This window comes from Convolutriloba macropyga, chromosome 1, assembly GCF_964194025.1.
Source record: "Convolutriloba macropyga chromosome 1, txConMacr16.3, whole genome shotgun sequence".
In the NCBI taxonomy this organism is placed as follows: Eukaryota; Metazoa; Xenacoelomorpha; order Acoela; family Convolutidae; genus Convolutriloba; species Convolutriloba macropyga.
This window is the reverse complement of record NC_134468.1, coordinates 20161354-20180609: the sequence shown is the minus strand read 5'-3', so window position 1 is coordinate 20180609 and position 19256 is coordinate 20161354. Positions and strand designations below refer to the sequence as shown.

The 19256-nt window shown below is 35.0% G+C and overlaps 2 protein-coding genes across 2 annotated transcripts in view; both read left to right on the top strand.

The window, feature by feature from the left end:
* Positions 1-18215, top strand: part of LOC142346853 (uncharacterized) — a 69995-nt gene extending 51780 nt beyond the window's left edge. The window contains exons 3-4 of the mRNA XM_075398893.1: positions 8156-8335; positions 17443-18215. Coding sequence (XP_075255008.1) covers positions 8156-8335; positions 17443-18065 — 803 coding nt within the window. The 3' untranslated portion in view covers positions 18066-18215. The remainder of the gene's footprint in view (positions 1-8155; positions 8336-17442) is intronic.
* Positions 1-19256, top strand: part of LOC142336170 (ERO1-like protein beta) — a 459014-nt gene that overhangs the window by 112165 nt on the left and 327593 nt on the right. The gene's annotated exons all lie outside the window — the stretch shown is intronic.

Sequence of the window (19256 nt, the reverse complement as noted above, 5' to 3'; positions counted from 1 at the left end):
CTTGCTAAACACATAATGCTTAATTGTATCCAAGCAGAATGGTCATAGAAAAAACCGCTTGAACTTAAGTCTTTTTAGATAAACACCGTGGAAACCCTAGTAAATTTAAAATTACCCATTAAATTTAGCAATTGAAAATTTCCCCGAGCAACAATTACGGTTGTAGCAGACGGATTCCAACGCATTCTAGGACGTGATTTGCTTGACCAATTATAAATAACGATAACACAAAAACCGTTCTCTAAATTTGAAATAAGTAATGTTGACCCCCCTGTACCAAAAAACAGTCAGTAGCGAAAAATTTTCCGGAACTAATAACATGAATTGAAAAATCGAAGCATCACACAGTCAATTCAAACAGAACCTATCAAATAGATAATCAAAAAGGACAAAAAGTACCAATTCATTTACAGCCAGACGTTAAAACTGAACTTGAAAAATTATTGAACAAAGGACATAATAAAAAATCAAACTGCTCCGATCAATTTTTCTTTTCACCCATAGTCATAACAGTAAAAAAGTCAGTCATTCAAAGTAGCCTTGGATTCAAAGGTTTAAAATAAGTTGATGCAAAAAAAACAAAAACCAAATGAAAAACATTGATTCATTAATTCAAACAATATCATAATCACTGTCAAACGCGCTACAAAAAACAGCATACTTTACAACATTGGATTTGCAATACGCATACAGTCAATTTATTTACACGCTGATTCGGCCCGCCATTGTGACATCAAATTAATAAGCGGTGATATGACTGTCACTTATGGCTTCAAAACAGGATTTTATTATTTAACTGATATAACAGCCGAAAATCAGAAAGCTTTGCACATTGATCGGCCCTAGTAATACCTTCTGCTTCTTGGATGATATTTTAATAGTGAGCAGAGGATCAATTGAAGATTCTTTTCAACCTGTTAGAAAATGCCTCAAAATATTAGACAAAGAAAATTTTCGGATTAACCTAGAAAACTTCGCAGAAAACCAAATTGAAAGGCTTAGACACCGTATCATACAATCAGGAGAACCTCCAATAACAACTATTTCAACAATTTTTTTCACAATTAAGTTTAAAATTTAAGATCATTTATGGGCTCCGTTCATCATCTTGGTAAATCTATATCCAATCTATCTCAACTTTGCCACCCTCTATGACCAATACTTTAAGAAATGCAAAATCTTTTTAGACAGCTGAGTATGAAAAAAATTTTAACCAGATTAAAAAAAAATTGCAAACGCAACGAAAAAAAAACACTTTGATCCCAATCTAGAAACGAGAATTAAAAGTGATGCCTCTAGAAAAGGCCTAGGATGCGCACTCAAACAGCCTTCCCGTGATGATTGGCACACAGTAGCTTTTGCCTAGCGTTTCCTCAGCTCAGTTGAAGAACGATACAGCATCAATGAAGTTGAATTATTGGGCTTATTCTAGTCAATTGAGCATTTCAAGTATTATTTTTATGTTAATATCTCTTTTACTGTTATCAGGAATCATAGGGCCTTATTATCCATTATGAGGGAAAAAGAGCTAATAAATCATACATTAGTCCCCTCACCAGATGGGTCGACCGTTTGCCTCCTTCGATAATTCAATAGATCATCTTCGTGGTTCAAAAATGGGTTTGGTAGACAATATTTTGCATGAACCACAAAAAGAAGCTGTTAATAAATCGATTTATGACAAACAATTTGTCGCCGCTAAATGAGGTACCATCCAACGCAGCGAAAAACGCTTTCTTTTAAATTCCAAAAATTATACGGATTCCGTAGGGCAAAATAAGGCACCTAAATTGGACGAAAAGAACTTAAATACTAGCAACAAAATATGCAGTGAATTTGCTTGGGCAAAGCGAGAAAATTCCAAAGTTTTTGATAATAACAACATCATTAGCAAATTAACACCGAATTAAAGTAATTTTACAGCTCTAAGCAAAACAGGCTGAATTCCAGTCTCGCCAAAATAGCTCTAACCTCCCTACAAATCAATCATCCTCAAATAATTCAATTTTCCAACGGGTTGCCCATTCATTTCGATCGGTCCCAATGATGTCAAACTCCAATGATGAAACTCTACATAACATCAAACAAACAACTCCTTCCAAAGTGAGATTTGCGGATGAAGCTGGACCCCCTAATGTGTCGCAAAACACAACTACCACTTCAACGCCCGGAGCTGACACTACCAAACTCACAGTTACACCACAACCCGATTATCTATACACGAATTCGTTTAATTTCGCGCTATCCAAAATTTTTTCACGCAATCAGCAAGGCACGTTTAACATCAAAAATTGCAATTTCGGAAGAGGTCAGAAATTACATCAACACAGACAACGAAGAATGTTGCAGGCAAAGAATGCTTACATACACCGTTATTGGAAAAATTTACAAGTTATAAACGGGTTTGTTTGCGTCAATAATAGTATAGCAATTTCACACACTATCATGGACGCGTACATTGAGACGATACATGCAACACTCCCTGGGAGCTGGGGAAGGATGGAAATGGCCTTCCATGGACCAGTTGTCAGAAACGGCCAAGTGCAATCACTGCGTAAAGATTGGTAAAAAATTGAAGTCTCTTATTCCCTCTAGCAAATGGGCGTCATTAAACCTATGTAAAGTTCCTAATGAAGAAATTCATTTCGATTTTTGTGGATCAATTTCTAACAAGAAAGACCAAGAACTATATTTTCTTCAATGTATAGCCGTTTTTCAAATTTCTGTCAGCCGAATTATTTGATAGAGCGAATGCACAGAATGTTTTAAAGTTCCTTCAAGACTACGTATTACTGCATTGCATACCACGCACATTAAGAATAGATCAAGCAAAGTGTCAAATTCGTCAGCATACTAAAACAATTTGTAATCATAGTAACATACAACTAATTGATGCTCGAATTCACGACCACAGAGTGGTTGATTTAGTCGAGAGGCTATTTCAAAAAAGTCAAAGCCGCGTAGCTTGTATTAAAACCCCGGCACAAAACAACTTTAACTTAAAGACCTCAAAAAAATCGATCATTTAGCATTTACAAAAATGTCGTCAAAAAACAAATAATCTTTCACCTTCTGAAGAAGGGTTTGGACTTAAAGCCAATACTCCTTTTTGTACTATATCTTATGAACCGAATCAAAAAACTTTAACATGTAAAAACCAATGTAAAATAAATAATTTGATCTCGAAACAGTTTGTGGGGTTGAACTAATCCCAGAAGACAAATGGGATGACGGCAATCGAAGCCATGTGGATTCTGAAAAGCAGGGACACACCTTCATTCAAGATGCTAGCAAACAACGAGGCACTGTCTCGAACAAAAAACCCAGAGTTATGTCACACCCCGATATAGGCCTTCCAGTGCCAAGAAGAAACTTTTTTTTCTACTTCAAACAGGCAAAGAAAATCCTTAAGAACAAACGCTCTAAGAAAAGTTTGGATGGGTTTTAAGAAGTGCTATCATCAAGGTTATCAATTAGAAAGTACCGACAAACATACCTCAATCATCGAAGAGCCTGGCAAACGTGAGGTAACCATTCGTAATTCAGATATGGCATAAAATGGCTCCAAAGTTGAACGACAGACAGGTCTCAAAGACTACGCTACAACGGGTAAAAAAAACTAAAGAGATGATTACTAGACACGCACGTGATGTAAAAAAAATCGAGGGGGCGGCAAAAAGAGAAAACGTAGACGTATAACAGTCGATTCAAGCTGCAATTCGTCCTTGCATTCCAACGAATCTCGTGCTCTGCAAGTACGCATGCCAGCAAGGCCAAGGAAAATGAGTGTACCCGCGCCGCAAATCCAACTACCCCAATCAACGTCTACAATGCGCCAAAAACGTCAATTACACAATCCACGCCTACAACAACGGAGCAAGTTGTCAAAGAGCCACCGCAACGTCTTAAGAGGACGACTCCATGAAATCTACACAGACGTGCCTCCCAACACTTTCCGATAGTAAAGCACCATCAAGACAAAAATGTTGCCAGTTGTTAAAACAAAAACAAATTGAGAATAGGACTATCATTTCAACCATCCAAAAGACTGCAGCACAAAAACCTGAAATACCAACTTCTTACTTCCAATTAGGAACTTGCTCCCCGGATCTACCTTACTCAACCCAGTACTATGTCTCGCCGAATAATGACTAAACCGAAACAAGTATGACCGTTAAATAGGCAGAATGCGCTACAAATTCAGACTCAGATAAAGTAGTAAATTCGAAAACTCACTGAAGAACAATATCTCATTATCGATATTCACCAGCAAAATATGTTAATAATCTTTTGTTATAAACAAAACAACGTTTCGTTTAATTTGTCGAGAGGGAAATGTGATATATATTCAAATACAGTACATTCATATGTGGCGCTATTTATTTCAATTCCTTAATTTTAATCTAGCTCAATTTCGTTTCATAGATTTTATTCCAATGAGTTCAATTCAAGATGACATTTTAGTTGTTCATATTTCATAAAAATTTGGTTACATGAATCATTCATCATAAGTCTGTACACGCAGTCTGCTTCCTTTAACTTACCGCCAAATTCCTTATTTAGCTCTGTTCAATTGTTCAACATGTATGATCAAATTGCTGATCAAGTTTCTGTTCTAATTCCATTTCATTCTCTCTCAATTGTCGGTTGAATCTCTTTTCAACTAGATTTTGCTCCGCCAACTAGCAAAAAAAACATAAATCTGAGAGCAAAGTCATTCGCTTCGCAAATCCATTCTCTAAATTAGTCTAGTATTCGCGGAGCTAATATAGCAAAAAAGTTGCTTCGGAAATAAAACAATTTAATGGAACAAAATAAAGAGTGATTTCGCAGCGAAAAAGCAATCGTCTTTTGGCACAACAATATTTCGATTTTCGCTCGGCAGTTCTTCAAATCTCTACCGAACGGAATTTCTGTACGACACTTCACAGTAAAAAAGTTTTTCACAATTTTTTCTAAAAAAGTTTTTCACAGCTTTTCTATCTCTTAATGAATGTGAAAAACTTAGCCATGCTTGAACAAACCTGAAAAGATATCACATGTTGTGACAACTTATTTTTCCATGAAACTTGATTGAATTTCATCTAGGTTACATTAGGATTTGTTGTAAATGAACGTTGCGTTTCAGCTGAATGTCATAGGTAGGCGAGAAGACTACCGTAGGGGATCAATGGTGTTAAAATTGTTTTAAGAATGTAATTTTAAGTTGAGGTAAAATTGCTCAAATATTAAGTTTTTACTTCGTGAAAATAGCGGGTGCACCAAATTTAAAATAAGAATTTATTTTAATTCCTCGGTTTCTTTCCGAATTGCTTGTGAATCAGTAGCCAGCTCATTTTTGCCCTGAGAGTTTTCTGATAGTCTCACTAAGATAGGTAGTCAGCACCGTCACCGCAACTATACTTTGATTTGATCTCGAAACAGTTTGTGGGGTTGAACTAATCCCAGAAGACAAATGGGATGACGGCAATCGAAGCCATGTGGATTCTGAAAAGCAGGGACACACCTTCATTCAAGATGCTAGCAAACAACGAGGCACTGTCTCGAACAAAAAACCCAGAGTTATGTCACACCCCGATATAGGCCTTCCAGTGCCAAGAAGAAACTTTTTTTTCTACTTCAAACAGGCAAAGAAAATCCTTAAGAACAAACGCTCTAAGAAAAGTTTGGATGGGTTTTAAGAAGTGCTATCATCAAGGTTATCAATTAGAAAGTACCGACAAACATACCTCAATCATCGAAGAGCCTGGCAAACGTGAGGTAACCATTCGTAATTCAGATATGGCATAAAATGGCTCCAAAGTTGAACGACAGACAGGTCTCAAAGACTACGCTACAACGGGTAAAAAAAACTAAAGAGATGATTACTAGACACGCACGTGATGTAAAAAAAAATCGAGGGGGCGGCAAAAAGAGAAAACGTAGACGTATAACAGTCGATTCAAGCTGCAATTCGTCCTTGCATTCCAACGAATCTCGTGCTCTGCAAGTACGCATGCCAGCAAGGCCAAGGAAAATGAGTGTACCCGCGCCGCAAATCCAACTACCCCAATCAACGTCTACAATGCGCCAAAAACGTCAATTACACAATCCACGCCTACAACAACGGAGCAAGTTGTCAAAGAGCCACCGCAACGTCTTAAGAGGACGACTCCATGAAATCTACACAGACGTGCCTCCCAACACTTTCCGATAGTAAAGCACCATCAAGACAAAAATGTTGCCAGTTGTTAAAACAAAAACAAATTGAGAATAGGACTATCATTTCAACCATCCAAAAGACTGCAGCACAAAAACCTGAAATACCAACTTCTTACTTCCAATTAGGAACTTGCTCCCCGGATCTACCTTACTCAACCCAGTACTATGTCTCGCCGAATAATGACTAAACCGAAACAAGTATGACCGTTAAATAGGCAGAATGCGCTACAAATTCAGACTCAGATAAAGTAGTAAATTCGAAAACTCACTGAAGAACAATATCTCATTATCGATATTCACCAGCAAAATATGTTAATAATCTTTTGTTATAAACAAAACAACGTTTCGTTTAATTTGTCGAGAGGGAAATGTGATATATATTCAAATACAGTACATTCATATGTGGCGCTATTTATTTCAATTCCTTAATTTTAATCTAGCTCAATTTCGTTTCATAGATTTTATTCCAATGAGTTCAATTCAAGATGACATTTTAGTTGTTCATATTTCATAAAAATTTGGTTACATGAATCATTCATCATAAGTCTGTACACGCAGTCTGCTTCCTTTAACTTACCGCCAAATTCCTTATTTAGCTCTGTTCAATTGTTTAACATGTATGATCAAATTGCTGATCAAGTTTCTGTTCTAATTCCATTTCATTCTCTCTCAATTGTCGGTTGAATCTCTTTTCAACTAGATTTTGCTCCGCCAACTAGCAAAAAAAAACATAAATCTGAGAGCAAAGTCATTCGCGTCGCAAATCCATTCTCTAAATTAGTCTAGTATTCGCGGAGCTAATATAGCAAAAAAGTTGCTTCGGAAATAAAACAATTTAATGGAACAAAATAAAGAGTGATTTCGCAGCGAAAAAGCAATCGTCTTTTGGCACAACAATATTTCGATTTTCGCTCGGCAGTTCTTCAAATCTCTACCGAACGGAATTTCTGTACGACACTTCACAGTAAAAAAGTTTTTCACAATTTTTTCTAAAAAAGTTTTTCACAGCTTTTCTATCTCTTAATGAATGTGAAAAACTTAGCCATGCTTGAACAAACCTGAAAAGATATCACATGTTGTGACAACTTATTTTTCCATGAAACTTGATTGAATTTCATCTAGGTTACATTAGGATTTGTTGTAAATGAACGTTGCGTTTCAGCTGAATGTCATAGGTAGGCGAGAAGACTACCGTAGGGGATCAATGGTGTTAAAATTGTTTTAAGAATGTGATTTTAAGTTGAGGTAAAATTGCTCAAATATTAAGTTTTTGCTTCGTGAAAATAGCGGGTGCACCAAATTTAAAATAAGAATTTATTTTAATTCCTCGGTTTCTTTCCGAATTGCTTGTGAATCAGTAGCCAGCTCATTTTTGCCCTGAGAGTTTTCTGATAGTCTCACTAAGATAGGTAGTCAGCACCGTCACCGCAACTATACTGAACGGCAAATAAAATGTTGCAACATTTTTTTGCCGTTCAGTATATTTGCGGTGACGAGGCTGACTACTTCTCTTAGTGAGACTATCAGAAAACTCAGAGGGCAAAAATTAGCTAACAAACTGATTCACAAGCAATTCGGGAAGAAAGCGGGGAAATAAAATAGATAACGATTAAGAGTTCTCGTTGATCGTGAACATTTTTTGAACAGATATGTCTAATAACTTGAAGAGCAAACCACAAAGTCAAACTGTGAATCAAAACAATAGTTTTAATTTCTTTAACAGAAAAAAAAATATAACCTTGCATCACAGTCTGTGTAGGGGTTACTCAGTTTTGGCACTGTCTGATCAGAGATTCATTTGAACTGCAGTTATAATTATTAACTGGGACTCTCTGGTCCTATGTCACTTGGGTCTGATTTGGTTTGGGTGAGAGATCAAAGTGGTCTTCAAGGAGTTTTTTGATCTGGAACTTTAACCTGTGATCTGTTCATAGCTGTCATATAATTTGTGCAGAACGAGAAGAGAACAACACATTTCCATGGACTCGTCTGATAGCTTTGTTGGTTTTGGTTGCTATTGTGGTTGGGGTGATTGCATTCAGATGGGACAAGCTACCAGAACACCAGCGCCAGGTGTTGGGCCAATCGCTGAAGGAGCTCAGAGAAGCCAAAATTAAACAGGGAGACCTCCAAGGTCAAATATTTGCTGGCAATTGAATATCTAAAAGAGGCTACAGAAGGAAATCTATCACCTCTTAGGTTCCGGTAAGATCAGTGAGCTGAAAAGCTACTGCAAGATTATGAATTTCCTGTATCACCAACCAGGACGAGGTCCGTGATTTACAGGGGTCAAGAGTTTTTCGAAATTCGTCAATATCAGTTTAAAAATGCCCTGATTTTCCAAAAATTCAAGCGCTAAAGGCGCTGAGGCCTTAGTATTCATACTAAGGCGCTGAAATGCTCCGAAGTTCTCCAGGAAATGCGCTGAAAACAGCTGAATTTTCAAAGAATTTGCGTTGACTGTATCCATAAAGAATCCACTTCTCCATTGATTACTAGTATTCTGTACATTAAATATGATTTTATAATGACAAACTGTTTTCTAATAACAAACAGTTGTGCTGACATTATGCGACAGAATCGCTGAAAATTCACCCGGTTCCAGGTGTCACCGCCATTCAAAGCAAAATATGTAAGAGGTCAATGTGGAAAATTTTGTAAGATAAGCGGTGGATGCGGTGAAATGAAATAAATCAGGCGGTGAATGCGGTAAAAAAAACTTAATCATGGTGACGGTGAAATTACATAAATTCGCCATTTTGATGAAAAGTGTCCAAGTTATGTAAGATAAGCGGTGAATTCGGTGAAATTACATGAATTCACCGCTTAACTTAGTGGTGAAATAACATAAATTCACCGCTTAGAAAACGCTTCGAATTGTTTTTTGTCCAATGAAGTTAAGATAGATTTATTAAAAGACTCACGGAAAATTTACCCACGAATAATCATACATCTTTTTTGAAACTTTTTTAAGCGGTGAATTTATGGAATTTCCACTAAAATTTGCAATTTCACCGCTAATCTTACAAAAATTCAATGCGCATGTTTTACAGAAAGTATAGTGAATTTGATTTAAATTCAAAACAAATATGAAAGAAATTAGAGAGAGGTGGTGCAGTGGAAGCAGAAGGGGCGGGCATGTAGAAGGTGAGAGGTTCGAATCCGTGTACCAAATGTAATTTGTAGTCAGCGGTGATATGTGGTGAATTTTCACCGCTTCTTACTTTAGCTGTGAAATTAAATAATTTCACCACATTTCACCGCAAAATTATGTTCAAAACTTGCGGTGAATTAGAACAACATTTCACCGTTCATCTTACGTATTATTCAGGTTTTTCCTCGACCCGGGCATGCCTAATTTCGTGCATAATTTCAGCACATTTCAGCGCAATTCTGAAAAAAAAATTGATTAGAAATATAAGAAAGAAGCAAATAAAATGTTAACAAGGCGGCTCGGTAACGTGCGATCGCACATAAAGTTCCGACCCCGCTCATCCACAATTTTGGCATAATTGTCTACCAAATGAGGAACAGATTGAAAAACACAAAAAATTCAAGTATTTTTCAAAAAAACTGGTGTAAGAACGAAAAAATAGACTCCAAAGCAAATAACTCAGTGGAGTGAAAATGATGCATTAAATTGCTGAGATATGCCGATATTAAGAAAGCGAGCGAAGATGAACGGCAAAATCAAACAACAACAATAAACAATAATTACATAAAAAAATTCATATCCGTTTTATAAAACAAAACTTAAAAACAAAGTCAAAATAGTGTCAGATAAAACTGAAAATAAACAAAATAACTTGTAATTCACCAGAGAAAAATGGTTATTCACCAGTTCATAAAAAAGCTTGGTAACAATTAGACAAAAAAGAACAGAAACTTTAAAGCTATAAAATTCGCTGATTTTTTTTTTAAAAACCAATTAATTTCAAAGAATAAAAACCATTAGGAATCAAATAAATTATCCCATAGTTTTACAATTACCAATGCTTCTATAGCAGGGAATTAAGAACTCTTGGTATTCAATTTTTTATGCAGTTACAAAAAGAACAACAAATAGACAACAAAATAAAAATCAGATAAAACTTGCCATGCTTTGGCCCCCAAAATATGTTAGATTGCACCTTCGTCGAATACCAATAATGTATTTTTTGGCGGCTCATTAATGAAAATAAGCAACAATTAGACAAAAAAGAAAAAAACGCAAAATTATGTAATACATTTTTTTTCGAAAAAATTTGTTTCCAAAGACATAAAAGCCATTAGTTACAAAATGAAAAATTTAAATAGATTCGTTTATTCTTCCAAGGGAAGCCCTCGAGACCTGCAATTATCCAGAACAAGTCTTACATCTACAAAATGAAAGTCAAATATGACAAAAATCAAAAATTAATTTAGTTTTTTTTGTGAAAAACCCGTGTGGAAGCCAGTAAAGTCATAACGAATTCTCTTAAAACATTGGATTTTGTGGCACCAATCCCTTTTGAAAATTTCCCTTGAAATGGTTTTTGTGACCTCTCATTATTGAAACTAGGTAACAATTAGACAAAAAAGAAAAAGCAAGATTATGTAATACTTGTTTTCATCGAAAAAAATTTATTTCCAAAGATATGAAAGCCATTAATTACAAAATGAAACAAGTGAATAGGTTCGTTTATTCTTTCAAAGGAAGCCCTCAAGACCCGCATTTATCCAGAAAAAGTCTTACGTCTACAAAAAGAACGTCAAATATGAAAAAAGTAAAAAAAAATATATTGATTTTTTTTTGTGAAAAACCCGTGTCGATGCCAGTAAAGTCATAACGAATTCTTTAAGAACTTTAGATTTTGTGACACCAATGCCTTTTGAAACCTTCTCTTGACAAAATTCTTATCTTTAACCTTTAATTAACGAGACTAGGTAACAAACAGAAAATAAAAGGAACAAAATTGTGAAGTTGAAATGTTTTTTTTTTCATTTTGGAAAACAATTGTTTTCAAAGTCATGAAAGCCATTATCTATCTTCTAACATCAGAACATCGGCTCATCTACTCTTCCAGGAAAAGGCAATCAAACCGCGTATTTCTACAGGAAATTAAATACGACTAAAAAGACAAAGTAAAAACGGCAGTTAAAGACAAAATTAGAATATTCTATTAATTTCTTCGAGAAAGTACTGTCGAAGCGGTAAAGAACCACAATCTATATCTTTAAGGATTTAAATATTATCAATTGTGTGTTAGTTTGTACGCGAAAAATGTGATATATGAACTGACAATAACGTAATAATTTGACAAATTTAGAAAACATGAAAAATAAGCTAATACCTGAAAATTAAAAAAAAAATTAAATTATGAAATCTAGTAGTATCAAAGCCAGAACACCATAACTTAAGGCGTAAAACCGCAATCAATACTAAGTTTGACTTCAGCATAAAGAAGGAGCGTTCTTTGATTGCTGACACTAAGCTACAAGTTCACCAAATTAAGAGAAAAATGGAGGCAAAGTTCAATAAGCCATTTTTTAATTAAAAATCAAATATTTTAAAAGTCAAAACGACCATAAGCTTTCAAGCAATCAACTAGATAAAATAATTTTGAGCTAATTAGGAAACCAATAGGACCTATCACTAGTGAGCTTTGATTTGAAATGTTCTGTTTTTTAATTAATATAAAAAAGATCGAATTTTTTTTTTTATAAAAAACCGACTGACGACAATCCGAATTATTTTTGGATTATAACGGTCCAAGATTGGTACACAACTAGTCCTGCTAATGCTGATTGTCCATTAGGAAAATTTAATTTTTGGAATGTCATTGATATAGATATTTTGTTAGTTAAAAAGTCAAAAATAAATGCTGCGTTTTTGATAATCAACGAATAAAGTTAGCAAAAAACGGCAAAGTTTTATTTACAGAGCACTCTCAACGGAAATTGAAGTGGAATTAACCCCCCTTTTCAGTCTACAAAGATTGTGTTAGTTGTGTTTGGGTGTGCACTACCTGCAAAATTAATCAGAGTGGATTAAAGAAACTTATTTCGTGCTGTTTTTGATGAAAAAGTCTGAATTTTGTGAAATATTTAGCCGGAATTTGTGACAAAAAAAATTCAATGAAAAAAGCCGACAATATATTTTGTCTTTAAACGTAAAATCAACAACATTTTCTTTGAAAATTTTATTAAATTTTATCAAAATTGGCGAAATTTTAATCAAAAATTCCGAAAAAAGGTGAATGAAATCAACGGAATTCACTCTATTTTCTCAAAAGTTTAAACCTCGATATCTCCCTGTTAAAAACGAAAATCAAAAAATCTTTTTAATTCCATATTCTACGCTGGACAAGCTTTCTAATGATACCAGTCTCAACTCTCTGCGATGAATATATCGATCGGCCAAAATTGACTGAACAAAAAAAAACCCATTTGAGTATATAGTTCCTCCCCCCTCAAGAGGGGTCGGAACAATAAATGCAGAAATCAGAGCTAAAAAGCGTTCAGAAATTTCGTCAAATGAAATGTTATAAGGCTATATATCTGATTCGTAAGAAAGTTTGCATGTGCATGGTCATGTAACAGATAAATTAGCGTTTGAGTCTGATCAGAGGCACTTTCGGTCTGGGGCGGTCTGGACCAGGGCAATTTCGAGTGCACACTTGGGCCTGGGAATAATTGCAATTATTTCCAGGATGTCATACAAGGATCATTTGAGTTTCCTATTAATCCAATTGAAAACGTACATCACGTATGCAACAGAAAATTTATGACTCTTCCTATTTAAAGACGAGATTTATCATTTTCATCAGATTATTAAGTTGTCGCTTTGTTAGAACCCGACTTCAGACACAGAGTTTTAACTAAAGTAAACACTTTCATCCTAATTTTAAATCACAGTTACTTCTCTGAACTAACAGTTTTCCCGCAGAACTTAATAGAAAGCAAATTTACTTGAGCAATTCTGCATTCATGACTGCAGACACTTGTCACTACGAAATTTTATAATACCTTACTAATGAAATAAGGACCGGATGTGAATTCTGGCAATCATTAAACGCTCATAAAAAGATTCTTTGGTTCCACGCTTGGAGTTTATTGAGAATTTCGCTTTGTTTTTCATTGCTCTCGAACGAAGTTTGAAGCAATTATTGCAAATGTGCTAATCTTTTTTGCAATTTTTTATGCATTTGTTGTAGAACATTCTGTGACTTTTCAAGTGACTTTTTCATGCTTCACTTCTTCATTTTAGGTGAAATGAATTGCTCTTTATCCGAACTGAAGTTTGTCGGTAATATAAAAGCGATTGTTAGCGGTTGGTTCTCAAAGCTGTTGTAGCTCAAAGGTTAAGATGCGTGACAGCTATTCTGGAGGTTGCAGGTGCGAGCCACTATGTGTTTTTGATTTTCCACCAATATAAAATATTTTTAAACTACGCCCCTATATTTGTTCGAGAGCAATTCATCCAACATTAATCGGTTTACGTTTGTTATAAATCTTTGTAATGAATGGCTACAACTTTCATAAGAAAGCTCAAAACTTTGAATCCCGATTCGAACTACGAGCGGGTTTCTGAAGTTAGAGTGCTCTGGTACAATGCTGTTTATCCTGGCTCCGGTGATGTTTCTGTAAGTAGAGCAGAATTTTTTTGGGAAAGAAGCAGACACACACAGACTTTTTTGCTCGACCCATGAAAAGACCATGCTCAGCAGGCGTAGCTTTCCCTGAAAACAAAATTTAGCCGAAAACTCTTACATAACTATACGCTTAATGTGTTGACGTGTTGAAGTTATGTAAGAAATATGTCGAACATTCAGCAAATTGATCGGATAATTACGTTTTATTCGTTAAAAGATATTCTTTTTCAGCGGTTTTCAGTATATTTGATGGATAATTTTAAGTTAATTTCTCAAACTGAGTTCATTTTTTTCGCATTAAAGTAGAAGCCATATTTTAGTCGCCCAGAAAAAAACTCTCAACAGCTGCAAATGTTTCAATTGTTCAAAATGTCAACTCTTATTGATTAAATTGCCTTGAGGAGTACCAGGCTTTGTGATTTTGCTACAAAAACAAACTGAACCTTTATCGACCTTTTTTTAACCCACGGCTTTTAAAAAGTAAAAGTTATTTAATTTTCTCCAGATCAACGATTGGTGCATGTATAATTCAAAAATTAAATTTCTCTAAGCTATCAATTAGAGTTGCCATTTTATGCAGAGATTACATGACTCTTTTCGAAGGCAGTGAGAAATTTTTGATGACGTTTATCGAGAACAGCCTAGCGGTTTGCAATACTAAGTCAGATTTTCGAAATGACTTCTTCAGAGTATTTTAGTACTGCTTAAAACACGTAACTCGCAAATTTTAAAATGATTAAAATTCAACTTCTTGCTTTATATATAAAAACTTCTAGCATCTTAAATTCGGGCACAGCCGGCAATGGGTGGTTTAAAACAATCCACATCTGTGCTTTGAACAATCTTTCGTTCTACAGAATTGTTGTCTGAAGGTTCTGTCTGACCACTTTTCAAGTCATTTATTACACTAAGTTGCTCTCATTCAGAATTTGAAGCGTTTCATTTTAACTTCGTAGCAGTCATCCACTAAAATTCAAAGAGAAACCGAGTCAAAATTGATTTAATTTATCATTTGAATTTTGTTTCGTAAAGTTCGCTCAAGTAAAAAAATCTTTGAAGTCCCCTTCGTAAGCTCTCCCTGCCGAAGAATTTCAATTGAGCACCTGCATTTTCGCTTGAGATCAACTGATCCGAATCAGTTGATCTCAAGCGAAAATGCTTTTGCTGGTTTTGATTATTTCATAGCTTGGAAAAGTTTTTTTTGTGTTTTTGACAGCATGTGGCAAGATATAGACTCTAAATTTTTATCTACGTCAAACTCAAGAAAAGTTGATTCCGTTATTTGCATTGGAAAGGCTAAAACTAGTGGGCATCATTAAACCTTGATTGCAATTCCAACAGAAATTGATATTAAATAGATGATTTTCACGAGCAAAATATCAAAGTTTTTTGAAGCATGTGAACGCATATATCTAATTCGGCGGAGATATTCATTGTCGGAAACACTTTAGTAACCATTTAATCGTCAAATCAGTTTTTTCGGATATTCTATTGAGCAACACAAAAATCTTTTTAGAAATCTCGGAAAGTTACCCACTCTGCTTCGCAAAATTGTACTGCAGATCTGTAATACAGTAATGTGTAAACTTTGGCGGGAGCCCTGTTCTGCTATAGGTTTGACTTGGGACGGTTTGGATGGCTGACAATAGTAACCATTTATGATTTTTGGCAGGTACATATTTAATCATTGAAAAACGTTATCGAAACAGAAAAAGTTTTGTCGACTTTTTGGCAGGAACTATATCTTTTCTTAATTTCAGTTGATCACTGAGAGCTGGTTGCTTGGTAAGATACTCGAGGTCTTTTCATATTTTTAGTGCTTATCACTATTCACACTTGGTTTGTATAGAATCAACCATTCAAACAATCATTAAACATTTGTTTATGGAAATGAGTTTTTTAAAATACGTCATTAAAGGCGGAAACGATATGAAAGTTTCTGTTTCGAAACGAGAGCTCCCTTCAATGGACTGAACTCATAAAAGAATTTGATCTTCGAGTTAATCGGTCTTTAAATATGAACTTTTTTCATTAACATTTTTCGACGTCTCTCTTGCAAATTCTTTTAAGGTTCTTGCAAGATAGTCGTCCGGATCTTTCAAGATAAGCGTCGGAGTTCGTCTAGTGGAGTGCCAAAGAGGTAAACAAAGAGCTGTTATTGACAGATGTATTTAAGCACAAACTATAACCAAACAGCTGTAATCTGCAAACTTTCTTATTCATAGCTCTAAATAATAATAATTCTTTCCATGTTCCTGACAGATTAAAAAGAGATTATGGTGAGGTTATTTTTTTGCTCGAAGCATTCATAACTTTTTACCATCAATTACTAGTCAGGAGACTATTTTTACGAATCTCTCATTTATAGCGCCTTGAAATCATTTAAAATATTAGATTGGAAAAGCTCCTTGTTTTTTTCTTTATGATTGAATTACTTCAAGTGAGAATAGTTGAGAGTGTAAATGCATGTTCCTATTAAGGATTGTATATATGTCGCTACACAATTTACCAGACAATTTATAATTACAATCAAACAAACATGCAACAACACTAGAGAACAACATGCAAAAAAACTTAAAATTTATAAACAAAAAATGGGAGTTGTTGGTGGTAGCAGTGTATAAAATTTTAAGCGAATGGGCATGCAAATATTAAAAATATTTCCTTAAATTGCTTGTGTTGCTTCAAAAGTGAATGAAAAAAAAATCAAACACTTTCTAAATCTTTTCATTTAGGTTTGATAATTTTTGTGGCGCGTTTAGAGTTGTCGTTTAATTTTTGTATCAATACTTGCAAAACATAATTTATCGATTATTACCGAAGTTTCCATTGCACGCGTGGCAGAAGAAATCTTTCAAATTTAAAGACATCATAAGCGTCGATCTTATATGATTCTTGCAAGATAAGCGTCGATATTGTAAGATTCTTGCAAGATAAGCGCCGAAGTCTTGAAAAATTCTTGCAAGATAAGCGTCGATCTTGTAAGATTTTTGCAAGATAAGCGTCGAACTTTTGCAAAATTCTTGCAAGATAAGCGTCGAAGTTTTGCAAGATTCTTGCAAGATAAGCGTCCATCTTATAAGATTATTGCAAGATGAGCGTCGAACTTTTGAAAGATTCTTACAAGATAAGCATCGAAGTCTCGCAAGATTCCTGCAAGATAAGCATCGAAGTCTCGCAAGATTCTTGCAAGATAAGCGTCGATCTTGTAAGATTCTTGCAAGATAAGCGTCGATCTTGCAATAATCTTGCAAGATAAGCGTCTGATTTTTCAATCTATGATTGGCGGACAATTAACAGAATAGATTTCTGTCTACTTCAGGTTACTTATCGCAAGTACCCATATTGTCGAAATACGCAATGTGGCACAATACACAATTTATACTATTTAATCTTTCGGTTCAATAATCTGGTTAGAGGCCACTGCCCTCGAGTCATGTACAAATGAACTGGTCCCGCTTAGAAAATATACTTTATTATATTATAAATTACCCCTTTACACATTATTATGCTAAATAATATTACGGAAAACAGATTAAAGTATTTGGTATATTTTGACTGGTTTTTTTGTCTTTAAGGTTTAGTTTTTCATTTAAAATTGAAATTGCTAGCAATATCGCTCACCCAGGAATGGTCACGGGCAGCCAGCAGATCTTCCTTAAAAGTCTCAACACCGGAGGGACATTCACAGCTGCGGAGGGAATTGAGAAGAAGGAGTATCTCAACTACCTTGAAGAAAAATTCAAGAGTGGACCCTGGACAGAGGAAGAAAAGGCATCAATGCGCACACTACTCTACGCGACCTCAACCGAGACATCCAACAGAATCGACTGTGACCTTGAAGACAGTCAAAAATGCATGCTGTCCAAATTACAAGTTCTAGTTAGACACTACAAAGATCAAGACAAGGTCGATCGAATGAATCTGTACTATTCACACTCAAAAGTCAATTTCTCACTTCAGAAATTCGAAGAGTCCGCCAAAGGCGACAATAATGGTTTCTTTTGGAACGCGGCCTACAGTGTTGGACTGGTTGGTGACGACAAAGAAGAGAAACCCAAAATTCCACTGGAGGCCCTCGGGCATTTGTTCCTACAGTACACGTCGAATGAACACGATCGCGAATTCTACAGAAAAATTGTAGACACAATTGATCCATTTCGAATGAGTGACGATCAAGCTCCACAAATTGCGGCAAGTGCTGATAAATCTGTGAATACGAAACAAAAGCAGGAGAAAAAAGAACTCTAAGCACAAGTGGTAACTTGTGAGATCTGATCATATTTTTCCATAATTGCTTCTCCGTTTTATCTTCAATAACATTCTTCATTTGATAGCTCAATACCCCTAACTTTATGCTCTGTAAAATTTACTGCCATTATCATACCTAAATACCCTAAACTTAATTTTTTTCACGCTAGGAATGTGATAGCTGACACGTGAAGATAGGAACAGACATTAAAATTAGTGTTCAATTTAAAACATTTCACTAGTGAATTAATTCAGGGGTGAACACCTCACTTGTGAAATAATTTTTGACTGGAGTTGCACATCAAATTAAACTGATTGGAGTAAATAGCGTATAAATCTAAAATGAAGTATTTTGTTATACAAGTACGGACACCATTATGATTAAAGCCGTCTTCGGTTTTTTGGCAAAACCGTACATGGTTCCTTCAATTCCAGAATGTTTTTTATTTGTTTAAAAGATATAAAGGCATGTATACATGAAGATTCTGTATGTCTGTGAAAAATATCTCATTTTTTGGGATAATCTCAAACAGACCTATTCAAAAGCGGATGCAATTTCGCTGAACGTCAGACGGAACAAATATGTCAGTGAACGTTTCAGCATATACAAGCTGAAAAATATCTTAACTTACTTTAACTTATTAGCTAACACATCTCAAGCGTACGTGAAAAAAACCACCAATAAAATTAGTTTGAGTAAATTTCCAGCTTTTCCTATTTCAAATATAAATTCTCACGTCACTGTTTTACTCAAAACCCAAAGAGATATTAATTGCGTAGAAATTAAAGCAAACCTACACGATAAAAAATTGAATAAACAGTCCTTCAAACTACTAATAGGGTATTAGAACATTTTGCAGGCTAGCATTTACACAATTGACACAGTTTTCCGCGGTAAAAAGATAGGCTAAAACAGCCATTTGCCAAGAAATGAAAAATTTAATACAGGCACAAAAAATGAAACGAATAGTTAAAATTACCTATTGTATGTAATTCATAACATAAAACTATCGGGTTACATGAAATTTACCAAATTCCATTTTAGCCAGTGCCATTTTACCCAATGCCAACTTATCCAATGCTCTTTGATCCTTTCATTCAATTATTCGAGGTTCGGTTGTGATTGTTTCATATCAAGTCCCACGGGCCATCTAATTATATAGTCGGTTAAATAGTCTTTCTGGTAGTTTT